The sequence below is a fragment of the Oncorhynchus kisutch genome, unplaced genomic scaffold (assembly GCF_002021735.2).
Source record: "Oncorhynchus kisutch isolate 150728-3 unplaced genomic scaffold, Okis_V2 scaffold514, whole genome shotgun sequence".
Classification (NCBI taxonomy): Eukaryota; Metazoa; Chordata; class Actinopteri; order Salmoniformes; family Salmonidae; genus Oncorhynchus; species Oncorhynchus kisutch.
In genome coordinates this window covers 9,376-34,648 of record NW_022262459.1, presented here as the reverse complement: position 1 = coordinate 34,648, position 25,273 = coordinate 9,376, and the positions used below count along the sequence as shown (strand labels likewise).

Genomic DNA, 25,273 nt, shown 5'->3' with positions numbered 1-25,273 from the left:
TTCACTGTGAGGTCTACACCTGCTGGTTAAGGGCTGGTCAGTCAGCATTTCACTGTGTGGTCCACACCTGCTGGTTAAGGGCTGGTCAGTCAGCATTTCACTGTGAGGTCCACACCTGTTGGTTAAGGGCTGGTCAGTCAGCATTTCACTGTGAGGTCTACACCTGCTGGTTAAGGGCTGGTCAGTCAGCATTTCACTGTGAGGTCTACACCTGCTGGTTAAGGGCTGGTCAGTCAGCATTTCACTGTGTGGTCTACACCTGCTGGTTAAGGGCTGGTCAGTCAGCATTTCACTGTGAGGTCCACACCTGTTGGTTAAGGGCTGGTCAGTCAGCATTTCACTGTGTGGTCTACACCTGTTGGTTAAGGGCTGGTCAGTCAGCATTTCACTGTGAGGTCTACACCTGCTGGTTAAGGGCTGGTCAGTCAGCATTTCACTGTGTGGTCCACACCTGTTGGTTAAGGGCTGGTCAGTCAGCATTTCACTGTGTGGTCTACACCTGCTGGTTAAGGGCTGGTCAGTCAGCATTTCACTGTGTGGTCTACACCTGCTGGTTAAGGGCTGGTCAGTCAGCATTTCACTGTGTGGTCCACACCTGTTGGTTAAGGGCTGGTCAGTCAGCATTTCACTGTGTCTTCAGTGTGTTTGTGTTCAAGTTGTATTGAATCTGTGTTTTACTTTTCCTTCTGTCGCCAAGGTAACCAGGCTGACGAGAGTCGCATGGCGTTGCTAGGCAAGCTAGTCTCCATGGCGATTGCTGTGAGCAGGGTCCCCATCCTGGAGTGTGCTGCTACCTGGTTACAGGTTAGAACACAATAACACACACCTTCACTTATCGTGGACAGGACAGGTCTATTGAGTGATTTAGGTGTAGGTTATCAATAACACACACCTTCACTTACCGTGGACAGGTCTATGGAGTGATTTAGGTGTAGGTTATCAATAACACACACCTTCACTTACCGTGGACAGGTCTATGGAGTGATTTAGGTGTAGGTTATCAATAACAGAGTTTTGGCCTGCCTGCTGATAAATTAGATATTAGACCAATAAGAAAGAGCTTTCCCAACCTTTCTGCCAATAACGACTAGTTTTCTGTTTTCACTTCCCCACTCAGACCACTCCCAGACAGTCCTAGCTAAATTCTTGCTTGAGAAGTTGCTCTTTGCTAAGAAGCTATTTTTATTTATTTTTGATCGTTTTAATGTAAAACAATCACAGTGAGGTACTTAATTGTTAACCAGAAATGAATTGATATTGTGTGTGTGTTCCAGCGGTCCCATCCTGTCTACTGTAGAAGACTAGCCAGAGTGTGTGTGTGTTCCAGCGGTCCCATCCTGTCTACTGTAGAAGACTAGTCAGAGTGTGTGTGTGTTCCAGCGGTCCCATCCTGTCTACTGTAGAAGACTAGCCAGAGTGTGTGTGTGTTCCAGCGGTCCCATCCTGTCTACTGTAGAAGACTAGTCAGAGTGTGTGTGTGTTCGTGTGTTCCAGAGGTCCCATCCTGTCTAGTGTAGAAGACTAGCCAGAGTGTGTGTGTGTGTTCCAGCGGCCCCATCCTGTCTACTGTAGAAGACTAGCCAGAGTGTGTGTGTGTTCCAGCGGTCCCATCCTGTCTACTGTAGAAGACTAGTCAGTGTGTGTGTGTGTTCCAGCGGTCCCATCCTGTCTAGTGTAGAAGACTAACCAGAGTGTGTGTGTTCCCAGCGGTCCCATCCTGTCTACTGTAGAAGACTAGTCAGAGTGTGTGTGTGTGTTCCAGCGGTCCCATCCTGTCTAGTGTAGAAGACTAACCAGAGTGTGTGTGTTCCAGCGGTCCCATCCTGTCTACTGTAGAAGACTAGTCAGAGTGTGTGTGTGTGTGTGTTCCAGCGGTCCCATCCTGTCTACTGTAGAAGACTAGCCAGAGTGTGTGTGTGTTCGTGTGTTCCAGCGGTCCCATCCTGTCTAGTGTAGAAGACTAACCAGAGTGTGTGTGTTCCCAGCGGTCCCATCCTGTCTACTGTAGAAGACTAGCCAGAGTGTGTGTGTGTTCCAGCGGTCCCATCCTGTCTACTGTAGAAGACTAGTCAGAGTGTGTGTTTGTGTGTTCCAGCGATCCCATCCTGTCTACTGTAGAAGACTAGCCAGAGTGTTGGTGGATGACTATTGTTCCCTACTTCCTGGTTCCATGGTTCCAACCCTCAACAACCTCAGCTGTTCCTGTCCTCCATTCTGCTGCCAGTTCATCACTGCTGTTACCACCCTGTATGACCTCTCTACAGGTACACACACTGTTGTTACCACCCTGTATGACCTCTCTACACACCGTTAGGAAAATGTGGTGCCAGACATTTAACCGTTTTAATTGACCAGACTCATATGCATTGGGTGCGTAACCTGATTAGGGCGTTCAGCCACAGTGCTCAGAATGACAGAAATAACATTTATGGTAATTCATCTCAACAGAAGGTGTAAGTGAAGGATGTAACGCTGTGCGTCCTGACTGGAATTCCACTTTAAAGATGTTAGAAGAACTGGCCACACGTACTGTTCCTCAGCCAACAAGTAGAGTAACGAACAGCTAAATCACTAGCCTGTCAATCTACTATCAGCCAACAAGATGAGTAACGAACAGCTAAATCACTAGCCTGTCAATAAACTATCAGCCAACAAGATGAGTAACAAACAGCTAAATCACTAGCCAACAAGATGAGTAACGAGCAGCTAAATCACTAGCCTGTCAATCTACTATCAGCCAACAAGATGAGTAACAAACAGCTAAATCACTAGCCAACAAGCTGAGTAACGAACAGCTAAATCACTAGCCTGTCAATCTACTATCAGCCAACAAGATGAGTAACAAACAGCTAAATCACTAGCCAACAAGATGAGTAACGAACAGCTAAATCACTAGCCTGTCAATCTACTATCAGCCAACAAGATGAGTAACAAACAGCTAAATCACTAGCCAACAAGATGAGTAACGAACAGCTAAATCACTAGCCTGTCAATCTACTATCAGCCAACAAGATGAGTAACGAACAGCTAAATCACTAGCCTGTCAGTCTACTATCAGCCAACAAGATGAGTAACGAACAGCTAAATCACTAGCCAACAAGATGAGTAACGAACAGCTAAATCACTACCCTGTCAATCTACTATCAGCCAACAAGATGAGTAATGAACAGCTAAATCACTAACCTGTCAGTCTACTATCAGTCAACAAGATGAGTAACTAACAGCTAAATCACCAGCCTGTCAGTCTACTATCAGCCAACAAGATGAGTAACGAACAGCTAAATCACTAGCCTGTCAGTCTACTATCAGCCAACAAGATGAGTAACGAACAGCTAAATCACTAGCCAACAAGATGAGTAACGAACAGCTAAATCACTACCCTGTCAATCAACTATCAGCCAACAAGATGAGTAACGAACAGCTAAATCACTAGCCTGTCAGTCTACTATCAGTCAACAAGATGAGTAACTAACAGCTAAATCACTAGCCTGTCAATAAACTATCAGCCAACAAGATGAGTAACGAACAGCTAAATCACTAGCCAACAAGATGAGTAACGAACAGCTAAATCACTAGCCAACAAGATGAGTAACGAACAGCTAAATCACTAGCCAACAAGATGAGTAACGAACAGCTAAATCACTAGCCAACAAGATGAGTAACGAACAGCTAAATCACTAGCCAACAAGATGAGTAACGAACAGCTAAATCACTAGCCAACAAGATGAGTAACAAACAGCTAAATCACTAGCCTGTCAGTCTACTATCAGCCAACAAGATGAGTAACGAACAGCTAAATCACTAGCCAACAAGATGAGTAACGAACAGCTAAATCACTAGCCAACAAGATGAGTAACGAACAGCTAAATCACTAGCCAACAAGATGAGTAACGAACAGCTAAATCACTAGCCAACAAGATGAGTAACGAACAGCTAAATCACTAGCCAACAAGATGAGTAACGAACAGCTAAATCACTAGCCAACAAGATGAGTAACGAACAGCTAAATCACTAGCCAACAAGATGAGTAACGAACAGCTAAATCACTAGCCTGTCAATATACTATCAGCCAACAAGATGAGTAACAAACAGCTAAATCACTAGCCTGTCAGTCTACTATCAGCCAACAAGATGAGTAACGAACAGCTAAATCACTAGCCAACAAGATGAGTAACGAACAGCTAAATCACTAGCCTGACAATCTACTATCAGCCAACAAGATGAGTGACGAAAACCTGTACAGCTGTTACTAGGCTGTGTCATGTCAACATCTCTAAATACCTCTTGGTGTGTATAGAGGAGTTGACTCCCCTGTACAGCTGTTACTAGGCTGTGTCATGTCAACATCTCTAAATACCTCTAGTTGTGTGTAGAGGAGTTGACTCCCCTGTACAGCTGTTACTAGGCTGTGTCATGTCAACATCTCTAAATATATCTTGGTGTGTGTTCGGTGTGTATAGAGGAGTTGACTCCCCTGTACAGCTGTTACTAGACTGTGTCATGTCAACATCTCTAAATATATCTTGGTGTGTGTTCGTTGTGTATAGAGGAGTTGACTCCCCCTGTACAGCTGCTACAGATGGTGGTGTCCTGGATCCAAGACCAACCTCGATTGGTCCTCATCACTCTGCTGAACACACCCCCCTCCTCCAGCCAGCCAATCGGCTCCCTGGACCTCACACCGCTGGCTGGGCTGGTGCGCTGGTGTGTCAAAGCCCCATTGGCTTACAGAAGAGACGGGAAGCAGGACTTGGCCAATGGGATGACAGAGACTGAGCTGGAGGCAGGGCCTCTCTTCTCTGAGCTACATCTCAGTGTCCTGCAGGTTTGTCCAGTATCAATGTCCAGTATCAATGTCCAGTATCAATGTCCATTATCAATGTCCATTATCAATGTCCAGTCTCAAACCTGACTTTTGGGACATTTGTGTAACTGAGGTCGTCAGGACGTACATGAGGGTCGGGTTTGGATTACAAACCTTCAGACAGTGAGACAGACCTGTCCATTACTCAGCACCTCAGACTTGTTTACATGGGACAACACTTTGCTAATATTATGAGAGAACACTTGGCCCTAATGGAGTGGCTACTTTCTGTATTTGATAGAGATCACTCCAGTCTGCCACTAACCAGGTTTCCATCTAATCTTGCTGTATTTGATAGAGATCACTCCAGTCTGCCACTAACCAGGTTTCCATCTAATCTTGCTGTATTTGATAGAGATCACTCCAGTCTGCCACTAACCAGGTTTCCATCCAATCTTGCTGTATTTGATAGAGATCACTCCAGTCTGCCACTAACCAGGTTTCCATCTAATCTTGCTGTATTTGATAGAGATCACTCCAGTCTGCCACTAACCAGGTTTCCATCTAATCTTGCTGTATTTGATAGAGATCACTCCAGTCTGCCACTAACCAGGTTTCCATCTAATCTTGCTGTATTTGATAGAGATCACTCCAGTCTGCCACTAACCAGGTTTCCATCTAATCTTGCTGTATTTGATAGAGATCACTCCAGTCTGCCACTAACCAGGTTTCCATCTAATCTTGCTGTATTTGATAGAGATCACTCCAGTCTGCCACTAACCAGGTTTCCATCCAATCTTGCTGTATTTGATAAAGATCACTCCAGTCTGTGTCAATTTGAAGGAATCACATCTCTGTTTTTATGTGGATTTTAGAATATTGGCACGAAAATCTGTCTCCACCTGGATGGAAGCCTAGCTACTGTTTTGGGCCAAATCTGTCTCCAACTAGATGGAAGCCTAGCTACTGTTTTGGGCCAATGAGAATTAAGATGCTGTGCACTTGCATCCCACTTGTCAAGATTCCAGAATTCTAAACCCATTGGCGAGTGTGCTGCCAGCTGTTTATTTTCTTTTAAACAATTTAAATGTAACCTTTATTTCACTAGTCAGTTAAGAACAAATTCTTATTTACAATGACAGCCCACACCGGCCAAACCTGGACCGCTTGTATGCCGCCCTATGGGACTCCCAATCACGGTTGGTTGTGATACAGCCTGGATTCAAACCAAGATGTCTGTAGTGATGCCTCTAGCACTGGGATGCAGCCCAGTAATATGATTCCCTATGAAACACTGCCAGACAGATGCACACTGGTAATAGATTGTGAGAAAGATGTAAAAACCAAACTTCACCACTTGCCAGTGACTTGATAAGCTGATTTAGCTAACGTGACCTGCTCATGGTGCCTGCTATTTACTAGCTTCAAATCAAATCAAATCAAATTTTATTTGTCACATACACATGGTTAGCAGATGTTAATGCGAGTGTAGCGAAATGCTTGTGCTTCTAGTTCCGACAATGCAGTAATAACCAACAAGTAATCTAACTAACAATTCCAAAACTACTGTCTTATGCACAGTGTAAGGGGATAAAGAATATGTACGTAAGGATATATGAATGAGTGATGGTACAGGGCAGCATAGGCAAGATACAGTAGATGGTATCGAGTACAGTATATACATATGAGATGAGTATGTAAACAAAGTGGCATAGTTAAAGTGGCTAGTGATACATGTATTACATAAGGATGCAGTCAATGATATAGAGTACAGTATATACGTATGCATATGAGATGAATAATGTAGGGTAAGTAACATTATATAAGGTAGCATTGTTTAAAGTGGCTAGTGATATATTTACATAATTTCCCATCAATTCCCATTATTAAAGTGGCTGGAGTTGAGTCAGTGTCAGTGTCAGTGTGTTGGCAGCAGCCACTCAATGTTAGTGGTGGCTGTTTAACAGTCTGATGGCCTTGAGAAGCTGTTTTTCAGTCTCTCGGTCCCAGCTTTGATGCACTTGTACTGACCTCGCCTTCTGGATGATAGCAGGGTGAACAGGCAGTGGCTCGGGTGGTTGATGTCCTTGATGATCTTTATGGCCTTCCTGTAACATCGGGTGGTGTAGGTGTCCTGGAGGGCAGGTAGTTTGCCCCCGGTGATGCGTTGTGCAGACCTCACTACCCTCTGGGGAGCCTTACGGTTGAGGGCGGAGCAGTTGCCGTACCAGGCGGTGATACAGCAGAGATGGAACTTAGCGAACTAGTGATTTGGGGTTCTGATATATGGCTTGTAGCAGCTTTATTTAGGATCGTTTGACAGCTGGCTGATGAAGAACTTGTAGACATGTTCTCAGAAATCAGTCCTGAGCGCAGCCAGCAGCAACGGACTCCATACTGTCTACTGATTCTTTCCTGCTCATGTTTTTATTTAAGAAATACTGTATTAAACACCTTAGCTGCTTGACGTAAGCACTGGCAGAAACGTCAACATGAGTTACAGGTTAACAACAATAACTGCCAATAAAGCAAACATAAAGCACCCCCGGGGAACCACACCCCCGTGGAACCACACCCCTGTGGAACCGCACCCCCGGGGAACCACACCCCCGGGGAACCACACCCCGGGGAACCGCACCCCCGGGGAACCACACCCCCGTGGAACCACACCCCCGGGGAACCACACCCCCGGGGAACCACACCCCGGGGAACCACACCCCCGGGGAACCACACCCCCGTGGAACCACACCCCCGGGGAACCACACCCCCGGGGAACCACACCCCCGTGGAACCACACCCCCGGGGAACCACACCCCTGTGGAACCACACCCCCGGGGAACCACACCCCCGGGGAACCGCACCCCCGGGGAACCACACCCCCGTGGAACCACACCCCCGGGGAACCACACCCCCGTGGAACCACACCCCCGTGGAACCACACCCCCGTGGAACCGCACCCCTGGGGAACCACACCCCCGGGGAACCACACCCCCGTGGAACCACACCCCCGTGGAACCACACCCCCGTGGAACCACACCCCTGTGGAACCACACCCCCGGGGAACCACACCCCCGGGGAACCACACCCCCGGGGAACCACACCCCCTTGGAACCGCACCCCCTTGGAACCACACCCCCTGTGGAACCACACCCCCGGGGAACCACACCCCTGTGGAACCACACCCCCGGGGAACCACACCCCTGTGGAACCACACCCCCGTGGAACCACACCCCTGTGGAACCGCACCCCCGGGGAACCACACCCCCGTGGAACCGCACCCCCGGGGAACCACACCCCCGTGGAACCGCACCCCCGGGGAACCACACCCCTGTGGAACCACACCCCCGTGGAACCACACCCCCGTGGAACCGCACCCCCTTGGAACCACACCCCCGTGGAACCGCACCCCCGTGGAACCGCACCCCCGGGGAACCACACCCCCGTGGAACCGCACCCCCTTGGAACCGCACCCCCGTGTTTAGACGTCATCGACTTTTCCTCCCGGGAGTCCTGGGCCAGGTCATGTTTAGAGGTCAGAGGTGATGAACTCAACACTTATCTGTTCCAGGTGTTGCTGCTCCTCCCGGGCGTTCTGAGAGAGAAGGGGCTTCTGGGTCGCCTGGCGTTGCTGCAGCCCGACCAGCTGACTTCTCTGATCTCTGACCTCTCTGGTCTTCTGGAGGAGCTGAACCCTCTCCACTCGGATACACAAACACACATCCAGCTCACTCTGGATAGGCTGGCCCAGGCCCTGCAGGTGTCCATGGCAGCAGGGGCGCTACTCTGCTCTAGAGGTAGGGATGTCATATCCTGTGTCTTCTACAGTTGTGATGTCCTGTGTCTTCTACAGTCTTATCCTGTGTGTTCTCTCCACAGAGGACCTGAGAGCTCTCTGTTCCCGCCTCCCACACAACAAGTAAGAACCAGTCACAGTGTACCCCTAGCCCTCCCCACAACCAATCACAATGTACCCCTAGCCCTCCCCACAACCAATCACAATGCACCCCTAAACCTTCCCCACAACCAGTCACAATGCACCCCTAAACCTTCCCCACAACCAGTCACAATGCACCCCTAAACCTTCCCCACAACCAGTCACAATGCGCCCCTAGCCCTCCCCCACAACCAATCACAATGCAACCCTCCTCCTGTCAAGATCTGTTCTTACCCTCCCCCTGTTCAGACCTGTTCTGTCCTGTTTCCAGCCTAAGAGGTGTGTGTGTGTGTGTGTGTGTGATCTTCCCAAATAGTGCATGATGTCATAGATCCTCATAGTTCCAGGATGTTATGATAATGGCAGCCATTTTGGCGAAGGAGAAATCCAAACCAGTTTAATACCCTCAATGCACATTCTACATTCGAACGTTCCAAGCCCTCTTCATATCGGGGGAGTCGTTTCCTGTGCGTTGTCAGGCATTGCCAACAGGGAGAAGATCTCGTTAAATATGGTTTAAATTCGTTAAAATTAGTAAATTACATTGAGGATTTAGAAGCTACAGCAATGCGCTTGAGAGAAAAATGTAAGAAAATTTGAAAACGAGTGTTTCAACATAGTAAAACCACTACATAGCTGATGCTAGCTAGCCTCTTACATAGACTTGACTGGTTAGCTAGCTAGAATCAGAGCCATCAGGATAATATCATAGACAGACTGGATCTACGTTTTACAGAGAAATAGGTCTATGTACTTGTCATTTTTTAAATGTATTTTATTTCACCTTTTATTTAACCAGGTAGGCTAGTTGAGAACAAGTTCTCATTTGCAACTGCGACCTGGCCAAGATAAAGCATAGCAGTGTGAACAGACAACACAGAGTTACACATGGAGTAAACAATTAACAAGTCAATAACACAGTAGAAAAAAAGGGGGTCTATATACATTGTGTGCAAAAGGCATGAGGAGGTACGCGAATAATTACAATTTTGCATATTAACACTGGAGTGATAAATGATCAGATGGTCAGAGATATATGGATAGAGATATTGGTGTGCAAAAGAGCAGAAAAGTAAATAAATAAAAACAGTATGGGGATGAGGTAGGTAAAAATGGGTGGGCTATTTACCGATAGACTGTACAGCTGCAGCGATCGGTTAGCTGCTCAGATAGCTGATGTTTGAAGTTGGTGAGGGAGATAAAAGTCTCCAACTTCAGCGATTTTTGCTATTCGTTCCAGTCACAGGCAGCAGAGAACTGGAACGAAAGGCGGCCAAATGAGGTGTTGGCTTTAGGGATGATCAGTGAGATACACCTGCTGGAGCGCGTGCTACGGATGGGTGTTGCCATCTTGACCAGTGAACTGAGATAAGGCGGAGCTTTACCTAGCATGGACTTGTAGATGACCTGGAGCCAGTGGGTCTGGCGATGAATATGTAGCGAGGGCCAGCCGACTAGAGCATACAAGTCGCAGTGGTGGGTGGTATAAGGTGCTTTAGTGACAAAACGGATGGCACTGTGATAAACTGCATCCAGTTTGCTGAGTAGAGTGTTGGAAGCAATTTTGTAGATGACATCGTCGAGGATCGGTAGGATAGTCAGTTTTACTAGGGTAAGTTTGGCGGCGTGAGTGAAGGAGGCTTTGTTGCGGAATAGAAAGCCGACTCTTGACTTGATTTTCGATTGGAGATGTTTGATATGAGTCTGGAAGGAGAGTTTACAGTCTAGCCAGACACCTAGGTACTTATAGACGTCCACATATTCAAGGTCGGAACCATCCAGGGTGGTGATGCTGGTCAGGCGTGCGGGTGCAGGCAGCGAACGGTTGAAAAGCATGCATTTGGTTTTACTAGCGTTTAAGAGCAGTTGGAGGCCACGGAAGGAGTGTTGTATGGCATTGAAGCTCGTTTGAGGTTAGATAGCACAGTGTCCAAGGACGGGCCGGAAGTATATAGAATGGTGCCGTCTGCGTAGAGGTGGATCAGGGAATCGCCCGCAGCAAGAGCAACATCATTGAACAGCGGAGAAAGTACGGTGGGATTCGAGATGTTCAGTGACCTGTTGGTTGACTTGGCTTTCGAAGACCTTAGATAGGCAGGGCAGGATGGATATAGGTCTGTAACAGTTTGGGTCCAGGGTGTCTCCCCCTTTGAAGAGGGGGATGACTGCGGCAGCTTTCCAATCCTTGGGGAACTCAGACGATATGAAAGAGAGGTTGAACAGGCTGGTAATAGGGGTTGCGACAATGGCGGCGGATAGTTTCAGAAATAGAGGGTCCAGATTGTCAAAACCAGCTGATTTGTACAGGTCCAGGTTTTGCAGCTCTTTCAGAACATCTGCTATCTGGATTTGGGTAAAGGAGAACCTGGAGAGGCTTGGGCGAGTAGCTGCGGGGGGGGCAGAGCTGTTGGCCGAGGTTGGAGTAGCCAGGCGGAAGGCATGGCCAGCCGTTGAGAAATGCTTGTTGAAGTTTTCGATAATCATGGATTTATCGGTGGTGACCGTGTTACCTAGCCTCAGTGCAGTGGGCAGCTGGGAGGAGGTGCTCTTGTTCTCCATGGACTTCAGTGTCCCAGAACTTTTTGGAGTTGGAGCTACAGGATGCAAATTTCTGCCTGAAGAAGCTGGCCTTAGCTTTCCTGACTGACTGCGTGTATTAGTTCCTGACTTCCCTGAACAGTTCCATATCGCGGGGACTATTCGATGCTATTGCAGTCCGCCACAGGATGTTTTTGTGCTGGTCGAGGGCAGTCAGGGCTATATCTGTTCTTAGTTCTGCATTTTTTGAACGGAGCATGCTTATCTAAAATGGTGAGGATGTTACTTTTAAAGAATGACCAGGCATCCTCAACTGACGGGATGAGGTCATGTCCTTCCAGGATACCCGGGCCAGGTCGATTAGAAAGGCCTGCTCACAGAAGTGTTTTAGTTTGACAGTGATGAGGGGTGGTCGTTTGACTGCGGCTCCGTAGCGGATACAGGCAATGAGGCAGTGATCGCTGAGATCCTGGTTGAAGACAGCGGAGGTGTATTTGGAGGGCCAGTTGGTCAGGATGACGTCTATGAGGGTGCCCTTGTTTACAGATTTAGGGTTGTACCTGGTGGGTTCCTTGATGATTTGTGTGAGATTGAGGGTATCTAGCTTAGATTGTAGGACTGCCGGGGAGTTAAGCATATCCCAGTTTAGGTCACCTAACAGAACAAACTCTGAAGCTAGATTGGGGGCGATCAATTCACAAATGGTGTCCAGGGCACAGCTGGGAGCTGAGGGGGGTCGGTAGCAGGCGGCAACAGTGAGAGACTTATTTCTGGAGAGAGTAATTTTCAAAATTAGTAGTTCGAACTGTTTGGGTATGGACCTGGAAAGTATGACATTACTTTGCAGGCTATCTCTGCAGTAGACTGCAACTCCTCCCCCTTTGGCAGTTCTATCTTGACGGAAAATGTTAAAGTTGGGTATGGAAATCTCAGAGTTTTTGGTGGCCTTCCTGAGCCAGGATTCAGACACGGCAAGGACATCAGGGTTAGCAGAGTGTGCTAAGGCATTGAGTAAAACAAACTTAGGGAGGAGGCTTCTGATGTTAACATGCATGAAACCAAGGCTTTTTTGATTACAGAAGTCAACAAATGAGGGTGCCTGGGGACATGCAGGGCCTGGGTTTACCTCCACATCACCTGCGGTACAGAGGAGGAGTAGAATGAGGGTGCGGCTAAAGGCTATCAAAACTGGTCGCCTAGAGCGTTGGGGACAGAGAATAAAAGGAGCAGATTTCTGGGCATGGTAGAATATATTCAGGGCATAATGCACAGACAGGGGTATGGTGGGGTGCGGGTACAGCGGAGGTAAGCCCAGGCACTGGGTGATGATGAGAGAGATTGTATCACTGGACATGCTGGTTGTAATGGGTGAGGTCACCGCATGTGTGGGAGGTGGGACAAAGGAGGTATCAGGGGTATGAAGGGTGGAACTAGGGGCTCCATTGTAAACTAAAACAATGATAACTAACCTGAACAACAGTATACAAGGCATGTTGACATTTGAGAGAGACATACAGCGAGGCATACAGTAATAACAGGTGTTGAATTGGGAGAGCTAGCTAAAACAGTAGCTAAAACAGTAGGTGAGACAACAACAGCTAATCAGCTAGCACAACAACAGCAGGTAAATGGCATTGACTAGGCAGGGAGGGTCATGTTAGTTGCATCTAACATTAGTTTACAAAATTATTGTTTGCTAAGGTGTAATCTAGGGCTTTGCAATCTAGGGCTCCCGAGTGGCGCAGCATCTCAGTGCTTGAGGCGTCACTACAGACACCCTGGTTCGATTCCAGGCTGTACATGTTTTTTATTGGTCACATACACGTGGTTAGCAGATGTTATTGTGAGTGTAGCGAAATTCTTGTGTTTCTAGTAATGACAGTGCAGTAATATCTAACAAGTAATATCTAACAATTCCACAACATCTCCCTAATACACACAAATCTAAGGAAAGGAATAAGAATGTATAAATATATGGATGAGCAATGTCAGAGCAGGATAGGCTAAGATGCAATAGATAGTAAAGAATAGAGTTGAAGTCGGAAGTTTACATACTTAGGTTAGAGTCATTAAAACTATTTTTTCTACACATTTCTACACATTTCTTGTGAACAAACTATAGTTTTGGCAAGTTGTCTACTTTGTGCATGACACAAATAATTTTTCCAACAATTGTTTACAGAGATTATTTCACTTATAATTCACTGTATCACAATTCCAGTGGGTCAGAAGTTTACATACACTAAGTTGACTGTACCTTTAAACAGCTTGGAAAATTCCAGAAAATGATGTCATGGCTTTAGAAGCTTCTGATAGGCTAATTGACATTTAAGTCAATTGGAGGTGTACCTGTGGATCTATTTCAAGGCCTACCTTCAAACTCAGTGCCTCTTTGCTTGACATCATGGAAAAATCAAAAGAAATCAGTCAAGACTTCAGAAAACAATTGTAGACCTCCACAAGTTTGGTTTATCATTGGGAGCAATTTCCAAATGCCTGAAGGTACCACGTTCATCTGTACAAACAATAGTACGCAAGTATAAACACCATGGGACCAAGCAGCCGTCATACCGCTCAGGAAGGAGACGCATTCTGTCTCATAGATTAACGTATTTTTGTGCGAACAATGCAAATCAATCCCAGAACAGCAGCAAAGTACCTTCTGAAGATGCTGGAGGAAACAGGTACAAAATTATCTATATCCACAGTAAAACGAGTCCTATATCAACATAACCTGAATGGCCGCTCAGCAAGAAAGGACAAAACTGCCATAAAAACTACAGATTATTTGCAACTGTACATGGGGACAAAGATTGTACTTTTTTGAGAAATGTCCTCTGGTCTGATGAAACAAAAATATATCTGTTTGGGTATAATGAACATCGTTATGTTTGGAGGAAAAAGGGGGAGGCTTGCAAGCCGAAGAACACCATCCCAACCGTGAGGTACGGGGGTGGCAGCATCATGTTGTTTGGGTGCTTTGCTGCAGGAGGGACTGGTGCACTTCACAAATAGATCACATCATGAGGAAGTAAATTATGTGGATATATTAAAGCAACATCTCAAGACATCAGTCAGGAAGTTAAAGCTTGGTCGCAAATGTTGTGGCAAAATAGCTTAAGGACAACAAGTCAAGGTATTGGCGTGGCCATCACAAAGCCCTGATCTCAATGGGAATGTGATGAAAGAAATAAAAGCTGAAATTAATCATTCTCTCTACTATTATTCTGACATTTCACATTCTTAAAATAAAGTGGTGATCCTAACTGACCTAAGACAGGGCATTTCTACTAGGATTAAATGTCAGGAATTGTGAAAAACAGAGTTTAAATGTATTTGGCAAAGGTGTATGTAAACTTCTGACTTCAACTGTGCATATGAGATGAGTAATGCAAGATATGTGAACATTGTTAAAGTGGTATTATTAAAGTGATTCGTGTTCCATTTGATTAAAGTGGCCAATGACTTCAAGCCTGTATATAGCCTCTCTGTGCTAGTGATGGCTGTTTAACAGTCTAATGACCTTGAGATAGAAGCTGTTTTTCAGTCTCTCGGTCCCAGCTTTGATGCACCTGTACTGACCTCGCCTTCTGGATGATAGCTGGGAGTACAGGCAGTGGCTCGGGTGTTTTTTTGTCCTTGATGATCGGGATGCGTTGTGCAAACCGCACCACCCACTTGAGAGCCCTGCGGTTGTGGGCGGTGCAATTGCTGTACCAGGCAGTGATACAGCCCGACAGGATGCTCTCAATTGTGCATCTGTAAAGGTTTGTGAGGGTTTTAGGTGACAAGCCAAATTTCTTCAGCCTCCTGAGGTTGAAGATGCGCTGTTGCGCCTTCTTCACCACACTGTCTGTGTGGGTGGAGCATTTCAGTTTGTCAGTGATATGTACTCAGAGGAACTTAACTTTGCACCCTCTTCATTGCTGTCCTGTCGATGTGGATAGGGGGTGCTCCCTCTGCTGTTTCCTTAAGTCCAGGATCAACTCCTTTGTTTTGTTGATGTTGAGGGAGAGGTTATTTTCCTGACACCACACTCCGAAGCCCTCACCTCCTCCCTGTAGATTGTCTTGTCGTTGTTGGTAGTCAAGTCTACTACTGTTGTGCCATCTGCAAACTTGATGATTGAGTTGGAGTTCATGGCCACGCAGTGAACAGGGAGTACAGGTGAGGGCTCAGAACCTATCCTTGTGGGGCCCCAGTGTTGAGGATTAGTGAAGTTGAGATGTTGTTACCTACCTTCACCACCTGGGGGTGGCCCGTCAGGAAGTCCAGGACCCAATTGCACAGGGCGGGGTTGAAACCCAGGGCCTCAAGCTTAATGATGAGCTTGGAAGGTACTATGGTGTTGAATGCTGAGCTGTAAGGCAGTATGCAGTGTGATGGCTATTGCGTCGTCTGTAGACCGAATGGGGCAGTAAGCAAATTTAAATGAGTTTAGCCGTAGCAACTAATGACAATAAACAATAGTAAATGAGACATCAGCTGATGTCACAAAGTGCTGTACAGAAACCCAGCCTAAAACCCCAAACAGCAAGCATTGCAGGTGTAGAAGCACGGTGGCTAGGAAAAACTCCCTAGAAAGGACAGAACCTAGGAAGAAACCTAGAGAGGAACCAGGCTATGAGGGGTGGGCCAGTCCTCTTCTGGCTGTGCCGGGTGGATTTTATAAGAGAACAACCTACTACCCTGAGAGAAGGCTGAGTATAGACCCCACACCACTAGAGGGATATCTACCAACCTACTACCCTGAGACAAGGCTGAGCATAGCCAGCATATAGCAGATGTTAATGTGAGTGTACACACAAGTATAAAGGAATTAATAAGAATATGTACATATAAATATATGAATGATCGATGGCCGAACGGCTTAGGCAAGATGCAGTAGATGGTATAGAGTACACTATATACAGTGGGGCAAAAAAGTATTTAGTCAGCCACCAATTGTGCAAGTTCTCCCACTTAAAAAGATGAGAGGCCTGTAATTTTCATCATAGGTACACTTCAACTATGACAGACAAAATGAGAAAAAAAATCCAGAAAATCACATTTTTTATGATTTATTTACAAATTATGGTGGAAAATAAATGTCTTCCATTTTCTCACTCTGGCCTTGCTGGCCTTACTAATTCTATGAATGGAATTGAGCCTTTTCAATACATTTCATCCATATTTAGCGTCATCTCCCTCCCTAAGTTAGGGTTAGGGTGGGGGGTAGGGTTAGCGACATCTCCTCCCTCCCTAAATTAGGGTTAGGGTGGGGGGTAGGCTTAGCGACATCTCCTCCCTCCCTAAATTAGGGTTAGGGTGGGGGGTAGGGTTAGGTATATACATTTAATCCATATTTAGCGACATCTCCTCCCTCCCTAAGTTAGGGTGGGGGGTAGGGTTAGCGACATCTCCTCCCTCCCTAAGTTAGCGAAACATTGCGACAGGACGGAATTCAAACCGAAGTCAAACGGTAATGAAACCACGCTATGAAGAAGAATGGAAGGTGCTTAGAATGCATTGACGGAACTGGAATGAATAGCAGTAGAGGCTATAGGTGATGCATTCCCTGCTGTTACAGATGCAGGACAAAGTGTGTTGTAATTCCTAATTCTATGGTGTCTCTCAGTTTGCTCCAGCTGGTGATGTCTGGTCCAGTGCAGCAGAGTGGATTCTACCCCCACATCCACACCCCTCCTCTGGGGTACAGCCCCCGGCCCAGCCCCTTAGGACCTCACCCCTCCTCTCACTCTCCCCATCCCTCCTTCCCTTCTCCACCTTTCCTTCCAAGCATGGCCTTTCCCTTCCGCCCCAGCCACTAAAGAGATGTGTGGACACATGGAAGACAACATTGGTGTATACTGAGTATTTGGACTGTTTGTCAAATCAATCTGTTTTACCATGTTTCATTAATAAATTGTACACCCTTCCACCCATGTTTTGTATAATAAATTGACCACAGCCTGTATGCCCTCCCACCTATCTGTTCATTAATAAATTGACCACAGCCTGTACGCCCTCCCACCTATGTTTCATGAATTGTATATATTTATTTAACCTTTATTTTGACAGGGAAGACATATTGAGACGTATGTCTCTTTTCCAAATGCGCCCTGTATAGTACAATATAAATATACACATGAAATACTACATATATCATTTAAAGTATTGATGGGGGAATGGAAAAAATCATGGATTTATCGGTGGTGACCGTGTTACCTAGCCTCAGTATTGATGGGGGAATTATTTGTGGGGGAATGGAACTGTTTTTTCTGGGTGATGTGACATTTTATTTGTGCTTACCGTGCCTGTGTTTTGGACCTTCTCATTCAGGGTTTTTCTTAATTTTTTATTTCACCTTTATTTTACCAGGGAGGCTAGTTGAGAACCATTTCTCATTTACAACTGCGACCTGGCCAAGATAAAACAAAGCAGTGCGACACAAACAACACAGAGTAACACATGGGATAAACAAACGTACAGTCAATAACACAATGGAAACATCTATATATAGTGTGTGTAAATGTAGTGTGTAAATGTAAGATTAGGGAGGTAAGGCAATAAATAGGCAATAGCGTTGAAATAATTACAATTTAGCATTAACACTGGAGTGATAGATGTGCAGAAGATGAATGTGCAAGTAGAGATACTGGGGTGCAAAGGAGCAAAAAAATAACAATATGGGGATGAGGTAGTTTGGTGGGCTATTTACAGATGGGCTATTTACAGGTGCAATGATCAGTAAGCTGCTCTGACAGCTGATGCTTAAAGTTAGTGAGGGCGATGTAAGTCTCCAGCTTCAGTGATTTTTGCAATTAGTTAGCTGCTTGCTGGTGACACTGTGAATTATTTAGAATTCAAGGTACACTTAACCAGCATGGCTACCACAGCATTCTGCAGCGATACGCCATCCCGTCTGGATTGGGCTTAGTGGGACTATCATTTGTTTTTCAACAGGACAATGACCCAACACACCTCCAGGCTGTGTAAGGGCTATTTGACCAATAAGAGTGATGGAGTGCTGCATCAAATGACCTGGCTTCCACAATCACCCGACCTCAACCCAATTGAGATGGTTTTGGATGAGTAGGACCGCAGAGTGAAGGAAAAGCAGCCAACAAGTGCTCAGCATATGTGGGAATTCCTTCAAGATGGTTAGAAAAACATTCCAGGTGAAGCTGGTTGAGAGAATGCCAAGAGTGTGCAAAGCTGTCATCAAGTCACAGGGTTGCCACTTGTAGTAAATTAAATTGATAGCACATGATTTGGAAATGCACACACCTGACCCCCCCCCCCCCCATTTGTTTTTTACACTGCTGTTCCTCACTGTTTATTTTCTATGCATAGTCACTTCACCCCTACCTACATGTACAAATCACCCCGACTGACCTGTACCTCCACACATTGACACTGTACTGGTACCCCCTGTATATAGCCTCCACATTGACTCTGTACCGGTACCCCCTGTATATAGCCTCCACATTGACTCTGTACCGGTACCCCCTGTATATAGCCTCCACATTGACTCTGTACCGGTACCCCCTGTATATAACCTCCACATTGACTCTGTACCGGTACCCCCTGTATATAGCCTCCACATTGACTCTGTACCGGTACCCCCTGTATATAGCCTCCACATTGTCAAATTACCCCGACTAACCTGTACCTCCACACATTGACTCTGTACCGGTACCCCCTGTATATAGCCTCCACATTGACTCTGTACCGGTACCCCCTGTATATAGCCTCCACATTGTCAAATTACCCCGACTAACCTGTACCTCCACACATTGACACTGTACTGGTGCCCCCTGTATATAACCTCCACATTGACTCTGTACTGGTACCCCCTGTATATAACCTCCACATTGACTCTGTACCGGTACCACCTGTATATAGCCTCCACATTGACTCTGTACCGGTACCCCCTGTATATAGCCTCCACATTGACTCTGTACCGTAACCCCCTGTATATAACCTCCACATCGACTCTGTACTGGTACCCCCTGTATATAACCTCCACATTGACTCTGTACCGGTACCCCCTGTATATAGCCTCCACATTGTCAAATTACCCCGACTAACCTGTACTCCTACCTACACTTTGACTCGGTACCGGTACCCCCTGTATATAGTCTCGTTATTTTATTGTGTTATTGAAATTATTTGTTTACCAAGCCATGAGGTCGAAGGAATTGTCCGTAGAGCTCAGAGACAGGATTGTGTCAAGGTACAGATCTGGGGAAGGGTACCAAAAAATGTCTGCAGCATTGAAGGTCCCCAAGAACACAGTGGCCATTATTTTTAAATGGAAGAAGTTTGTAACCACCAAGACTCTTCCTAGAGCTGTCAGCCCGGCCAAACTGAGCAATCAGTGTAGAAGGGCCTTGGTCAGGGAGGTGACCAAGAATCCGATGGTCACTCTGAGAGAGCTCCAGTTCCTCTGTGGAGATGGGAGAGCCTTCCAGAAGGACAACCATCTCTGCAGCACTCCACGAATCAGGCCTTTATGGTAGAGTGGAAAGATGGAAGCCACGCCTCAGTAAAAGGCACATGACAGCCTGCTTGGAGTTTGCCAAAAGATGCCTAAAGGACTCTGACCATGAGAAACCAGATTCTCTTGTCTGATGAAACCAAGATTGAAAATCTTTGTCCTGAATGCCAAGTGTCACGTCTGGAGGAAACCTGGCACCATCACTACGGTGAAGCATGGTGTTGGTGGCAGCATCATGCTGTGGGGATGTTTTTCAGCGGCAGGGACTGGGAGACTAGTCAGGATCGAGGGAAAGATGAACGGAGCAAAGTACAGAGAGATCTTTGATGAAAATCTGCTCCAGAGCACTCAGGACCTCAGACTGGGGCGAAAGTTCACCTTCCTACAGGACAACGACCCTAAGCACACAGCCAAGACAACGCAGACCTGAAAATAGCTGTGCAGCAAAGCTCCCCATCCAACCTGACAGAGCTTGAGAGGATCCGCAGAGAAGAATAGGATAAACTCCCCAAATACAGGTGGTGTGTGTGTGTGGGGTGTGTGTGTGTGTGTATATATATACACACACACATCTTTCTATAATAGTGAGGAACTTCAAGTGAAAACCATAATTTCTGATAGAATTGGGAACAAACAGACACCTCATTCCAGCACTTGGTGGTCCCACAAACACAGATATCACTTCGATCGAAACCTAAAAAAAACTCTAATGAAATAATAGACATGCAGAGCACCAGTCTAGTGAGGAACAATGGTTGCTAGGCAGTTTCTGCATCACAGGTTCTAGAACAGTTTCTAACCCTAAACTGTTTCCGGTTCTGGATTACAGGTTCTAGAACAGTTTCTTTCCAGTTCTATCTGCCTGTTAAATCATCAACCTAAACTGTTTCAGTATCTGAATCACAGGTTCTAGGAAAATTTCTAACCCTAAAGTGTTTCAGTTTCTGGATCACAGGTTCTAGGAAAAATTGTAACGTTAAGAGTTTTCCTACTGATCTACTGTCTCTATTATATTATGACAGACCAGCTAGATCTACTGTCTCTATTATAATATGACAGACCAGCTAGATCTACTGTCTCTATGTCTCTATTATATTATGACAGACCAGCTAGAGCTACTGTCTCTATTATATTATGACAGACCAGCTAGATCTACTGTCTCTATTATATTATGACAGACCAGCTAGATCTACTGTCTCTATTATATTATGACAGACCAGCAAGATCTACTGTCTCAATTATATTATGACAGATCAGCTAGATCTACTGTCTCTATTATAATATGACAGACCAGCTAGATCTACTGTCTCTATTATAATATGACAGACCAGCTAGATCTACTGTCTCTATGTCTCTATTATATTATGACAGACCAGCTAGATCTACTGTCTCTATTATATTATGACAGACCAGCTAGATCTACTGTCTCTATTATATTATGATAGACCAGCTAGATCTACTGTCTCTATTATATTATGACAGACCAGCTAGATATACTGTCTCTATTATATTTTGACAGACCAGCTATATATACTGTCTCTATTATATTATGACAGACCAGCTAGATCTACTGTCTCTATTATAATATGACAGACCAGCTAGATCTACTGTCTCTATGTCTCTATTATATTTTGACAGACCAGCTAGAGCTACTGTCTCTATTATATTATGACAGACCAGCTAGATCTACTGTCTCTATTATACTATGACAGACCAGCTAGATCTACTGTCTCTATTACTGTCTCTATTATATTATGACATACCAGTTAGATCTACTTTCTATATTATATTATGATAGACCAGCTAGATCTACTGTCTCTATTATATTATGACAGACCAGCTAGATATACTGTCTCTATTATATTTTGACAGACCAGCTATATATACTGTCTCTATTATATTATGACAGACCAGCTAGATCTACTGTCTCTATTATATTACGACAGACCAGCTAGATCTACTGTCTCTATTATATTATGACAGACCAGCTAGATTTACTGTCTCTATGTGTCTATTATATTTTGACAGACCAGCTAGATCTACTGTCTCTATTATATTATGACAGACCAGCTAGATCTACTGTCTCTATTATATTATGATAGACCAGCTAGATCTACTGTCTCTATTATATTATGACAGACCAGCTAGATATACTGTCTCTATTATATTTTGACAGACCAGCTATATATACTGTCTCTATTATATTATGACAGACCAGCTAGATCTACTGTCTCTATTATAATATGACAGACCAGCTAGATCTACTGTCTCTATGTCTCTATTATATTATGACAGACCAGCTAGATCTACTGTCTATATTATATTATGACAGACCAGCTAGATCTACTGTCTCTATTATACTATGACAGACCAGCTAGATCTACTGTCTCTATTATAATATGACAGACGATCTAGATCTACTGTCTCTATTATATTATGACATACCAGCTAGATCTACTGTCTCTATTATCTTATGATAGACCAGCTAGATCTACTGTCTCTATTATATTATGACAGACCAGCTAGATATACTGTCTCTATTATATTTTGACAGACCAGCTATATATACTGTCTCTATTATATTCTGACAGACCAGCTAGATCTACTGTCTCTATTATATTTGACAGACCAGCTAGATCTAATGTCTCAATTATATTATGACAGACCAGCTAGATCTACTGTCTCTATTATATTACGACAGACCAGCTAGATCTACTGTCTCTATTATATTATGACAGACCAGCTAGATTTACTGTCTCTATGTGTCTATTATATTTTGACAGACCAGCTAGATCTACTGTCTCTATTATATTATGACAGACCAGCTAGATCTACTGTCTCTATTATATTATGATAGACCAGCTAGATCTACTGTCTCTATTATATTATGACAGACCAGCTAGATATACTGTCTCTATTATATTTTGACAGACCCAGCTAGATATACTGTCTCTATTATATTATGACAGACCAGCTAGATCTACTGTCTCTATTATAATATGACAGACCAGCTAGATCTACTGTCTCTATTATATTATGACAGACCAGCTAGATATACTGTCTCTATTATATTATGACAGACCCAGCTAGATCTACTGTCCTCTATTATAGTATGACAGACCAGTCTAGATCTACTGTCTCTATTAATTATGACAGACCAGCTAGATCTACTGTCTCTATTATATTATGACAGACCAGCTAGATCTACTGTCTCTATTATATTATGACAGACCAGCTAGATCTACTGTCTCTATTATAATTATGACAGACCAGCTAGATCTACTGTCTCTATTATAATATGACAGACCAGCTAGATCTACTGTCTCTAATTATATTATGACAGACCAGCTAGATCTACTGTCTCTATTATATTATGACAGACCAGCTAGATCTACCGTCTCTAAATTATATTATGACAGACCAGCTAGATCTACTGTCTCTATTATATTATGATAGACCAGCTAGATCTACTGTCTCTATTATATTATGACAGACCAGCTAGATATACTGTCTCTATTATATTATGACAGACCAGCTATATATACTGTCTCTATTATATTATGACAGACCAGCTAGATATACTGTCTCTATTATTTTGACAGACAGCTAGATCTAATGTCTCTATTATATTATGACAGACCAGCAGATCTACTGGCTCGATTATATTATTGACAGATCAGCTAGATCTACTGTCTCTATTATATATGACAGCCAGCTAGATCTACTGTCTCTATTATAATATGACAGACCAGCTAGATCTACTGTCTCTATGTTCTCTATTATATTATGACAGACCAGCTAGATCTACTGTCTCTATTATATTATGACAGACCAGCTAGATCTACTGTCTCTATTATATTATGACTAGACCAGCTAGATCTACTGTCTCTATTATATTATGACAGACCAGCTAGATATACTGTCTCTATTATATTTTGACAGACCAGCTATATATACTGTCTCTATTATATTATGACAGACCAGCTAGATCTACTGTCTCTATTATAATATGACAGACCAGCTAGATCTACTGTCTCTATGTCTCTATTATATTTTGACAGACCAGCTAGAGCTACTGTCTCTATTATTAATACAGACCAGCTAGATCTACTGTCTCTATTATACTATGACAGACCTAGATCTACTGTCTATTATGTCTCTATTATATTATGACGACCAGCTAGATATATACGTCTCTATATATTTTGACAGACCAGCTATATATACTGTCTCGATTATATTATGACAGACCAGCTAGATCTACTGTCTCTATTATAATATTGACAGACCCAGCTAGATTAATGTCTCTATGTCTCTATTATATTATGACAGACCAGCTAGATCATACTGTCTCTATTATATTACTGACAGACCAGCTAGATCTACTGTCTCTATTATATTATGACAGACCAGCTAGATCTTACTGTCTCTATGTCTATTATATTATGACAGACCAGCTAGATTCTACTGTCTCTAATTATATTATGACAGACCAGCATAGATCTACTGTCTCTATTATATTATGACAGACCAGCTAGATCTACTGTCTCTATTATATTATGACAGACCAGCTATATATACTGTCTCTATTATATTATGACAGACAGCTAGATATACTGTCTCTATTATATTATGACAGACCAGCTAGATCTACTGTCTCTATTATAATATGACAGACCAGCTAGATCTACGTGTCTCTATGTCTATATATTATGACCAGACCAGCTAGATCTACTGTCTCTATTATATATGACAGACAGCTAGATCTACTGTCTCCTATTATATTATGACAGACCAGCTAGATCTACTGTCTCCTCATTATAATATGACAGACCACGAATGATCTACTGTCTCTCATGTCTCGATTATAATTATTGACAGACCAGCTAGATCTACTGTCTCTATTAGAATATGACAGACCAGCTAGATCTACTGTCTCTATTATATTATTACAGACCCAGCTAGATCTACGGTCCTTATTATAATATGACAGACCAGCTAGATCTACTGTCTCTATTATCTTATGACAGACCAGGCTATGATCTACTGTCTCTATTAATAATATGACACGACCAGCGAAGATCTACTGTCTCGATTTAATCTTATGATAGACCAGCTAGATCTAACTGTTCCCTAATATAGTAGGACAGACCAGCTAGATATACTGTCTCTATTATATTTTGACAGAACCAGCTATATATACTGGCTCTATTATAGTATGACAGACCAGCTAGAATCTACTGTTCTATCTACATTATACACTTTGACAGACCAGCTAGATCTAATGTTCTCAACTTATAGTTATGACAGACCCAGCTAGATCTACTGTCCTCTATTATATTACGACAGACCAGCGTAGATCTACTGTCTCTATTATATTATGACAGACCAGCTAGATTACTGTCTCTATTCTATTATATTTGACAGACCAGCTAGATCTACTGTCTCTATTATATTATGACAGACCAGCTAGATCTACGTCTCTATTATATTTATGACAGACCAGCTAGATCTA

The 25,273-nt window shown here is 44.1% G+C and overlaps 1 protein-coding gene across 1 annotated transcript in view; it reads left to right on the top strand.

Moving 5' to 3' along the window:
- LOC116360832 (uncharacterized protein C7orf26) overlaps positions 1-17,276 on the top strand; it is a 34,357-nt gene extending 17,081 nt beyond the window's left edge. Inside the window, exons 5-10 of the mRNA XM_031815724.1 lie at positions 698-804; positions 2,096-2,264; positions 4,548-4,825; positions 8,373-8,598; positions 8,681-8,720; positions 16,894-17,276. Of these exons, the coding sequence (XP_031671584.1) occupies positions 698-804; positions 2,096-2,264; positions 4,548-4,825; positions 8,373-8,598; positions 8,681-8,720; positions 16,894-17,086 (1,013 nt within the window). The 3' untranslated portion in view covers positions 17,087-17,276. The remainder of the gene's footprint in view (positions 1-697; positions 805-2,095; positions 2,265-4,547; positions 4,826-8,372; positions 8,599-8,680; positions 8,721-16,893) is intronic.
- The last annotated feature ends 7,997 nt before the right edge of the window (positions 17,277-25,273 follow it).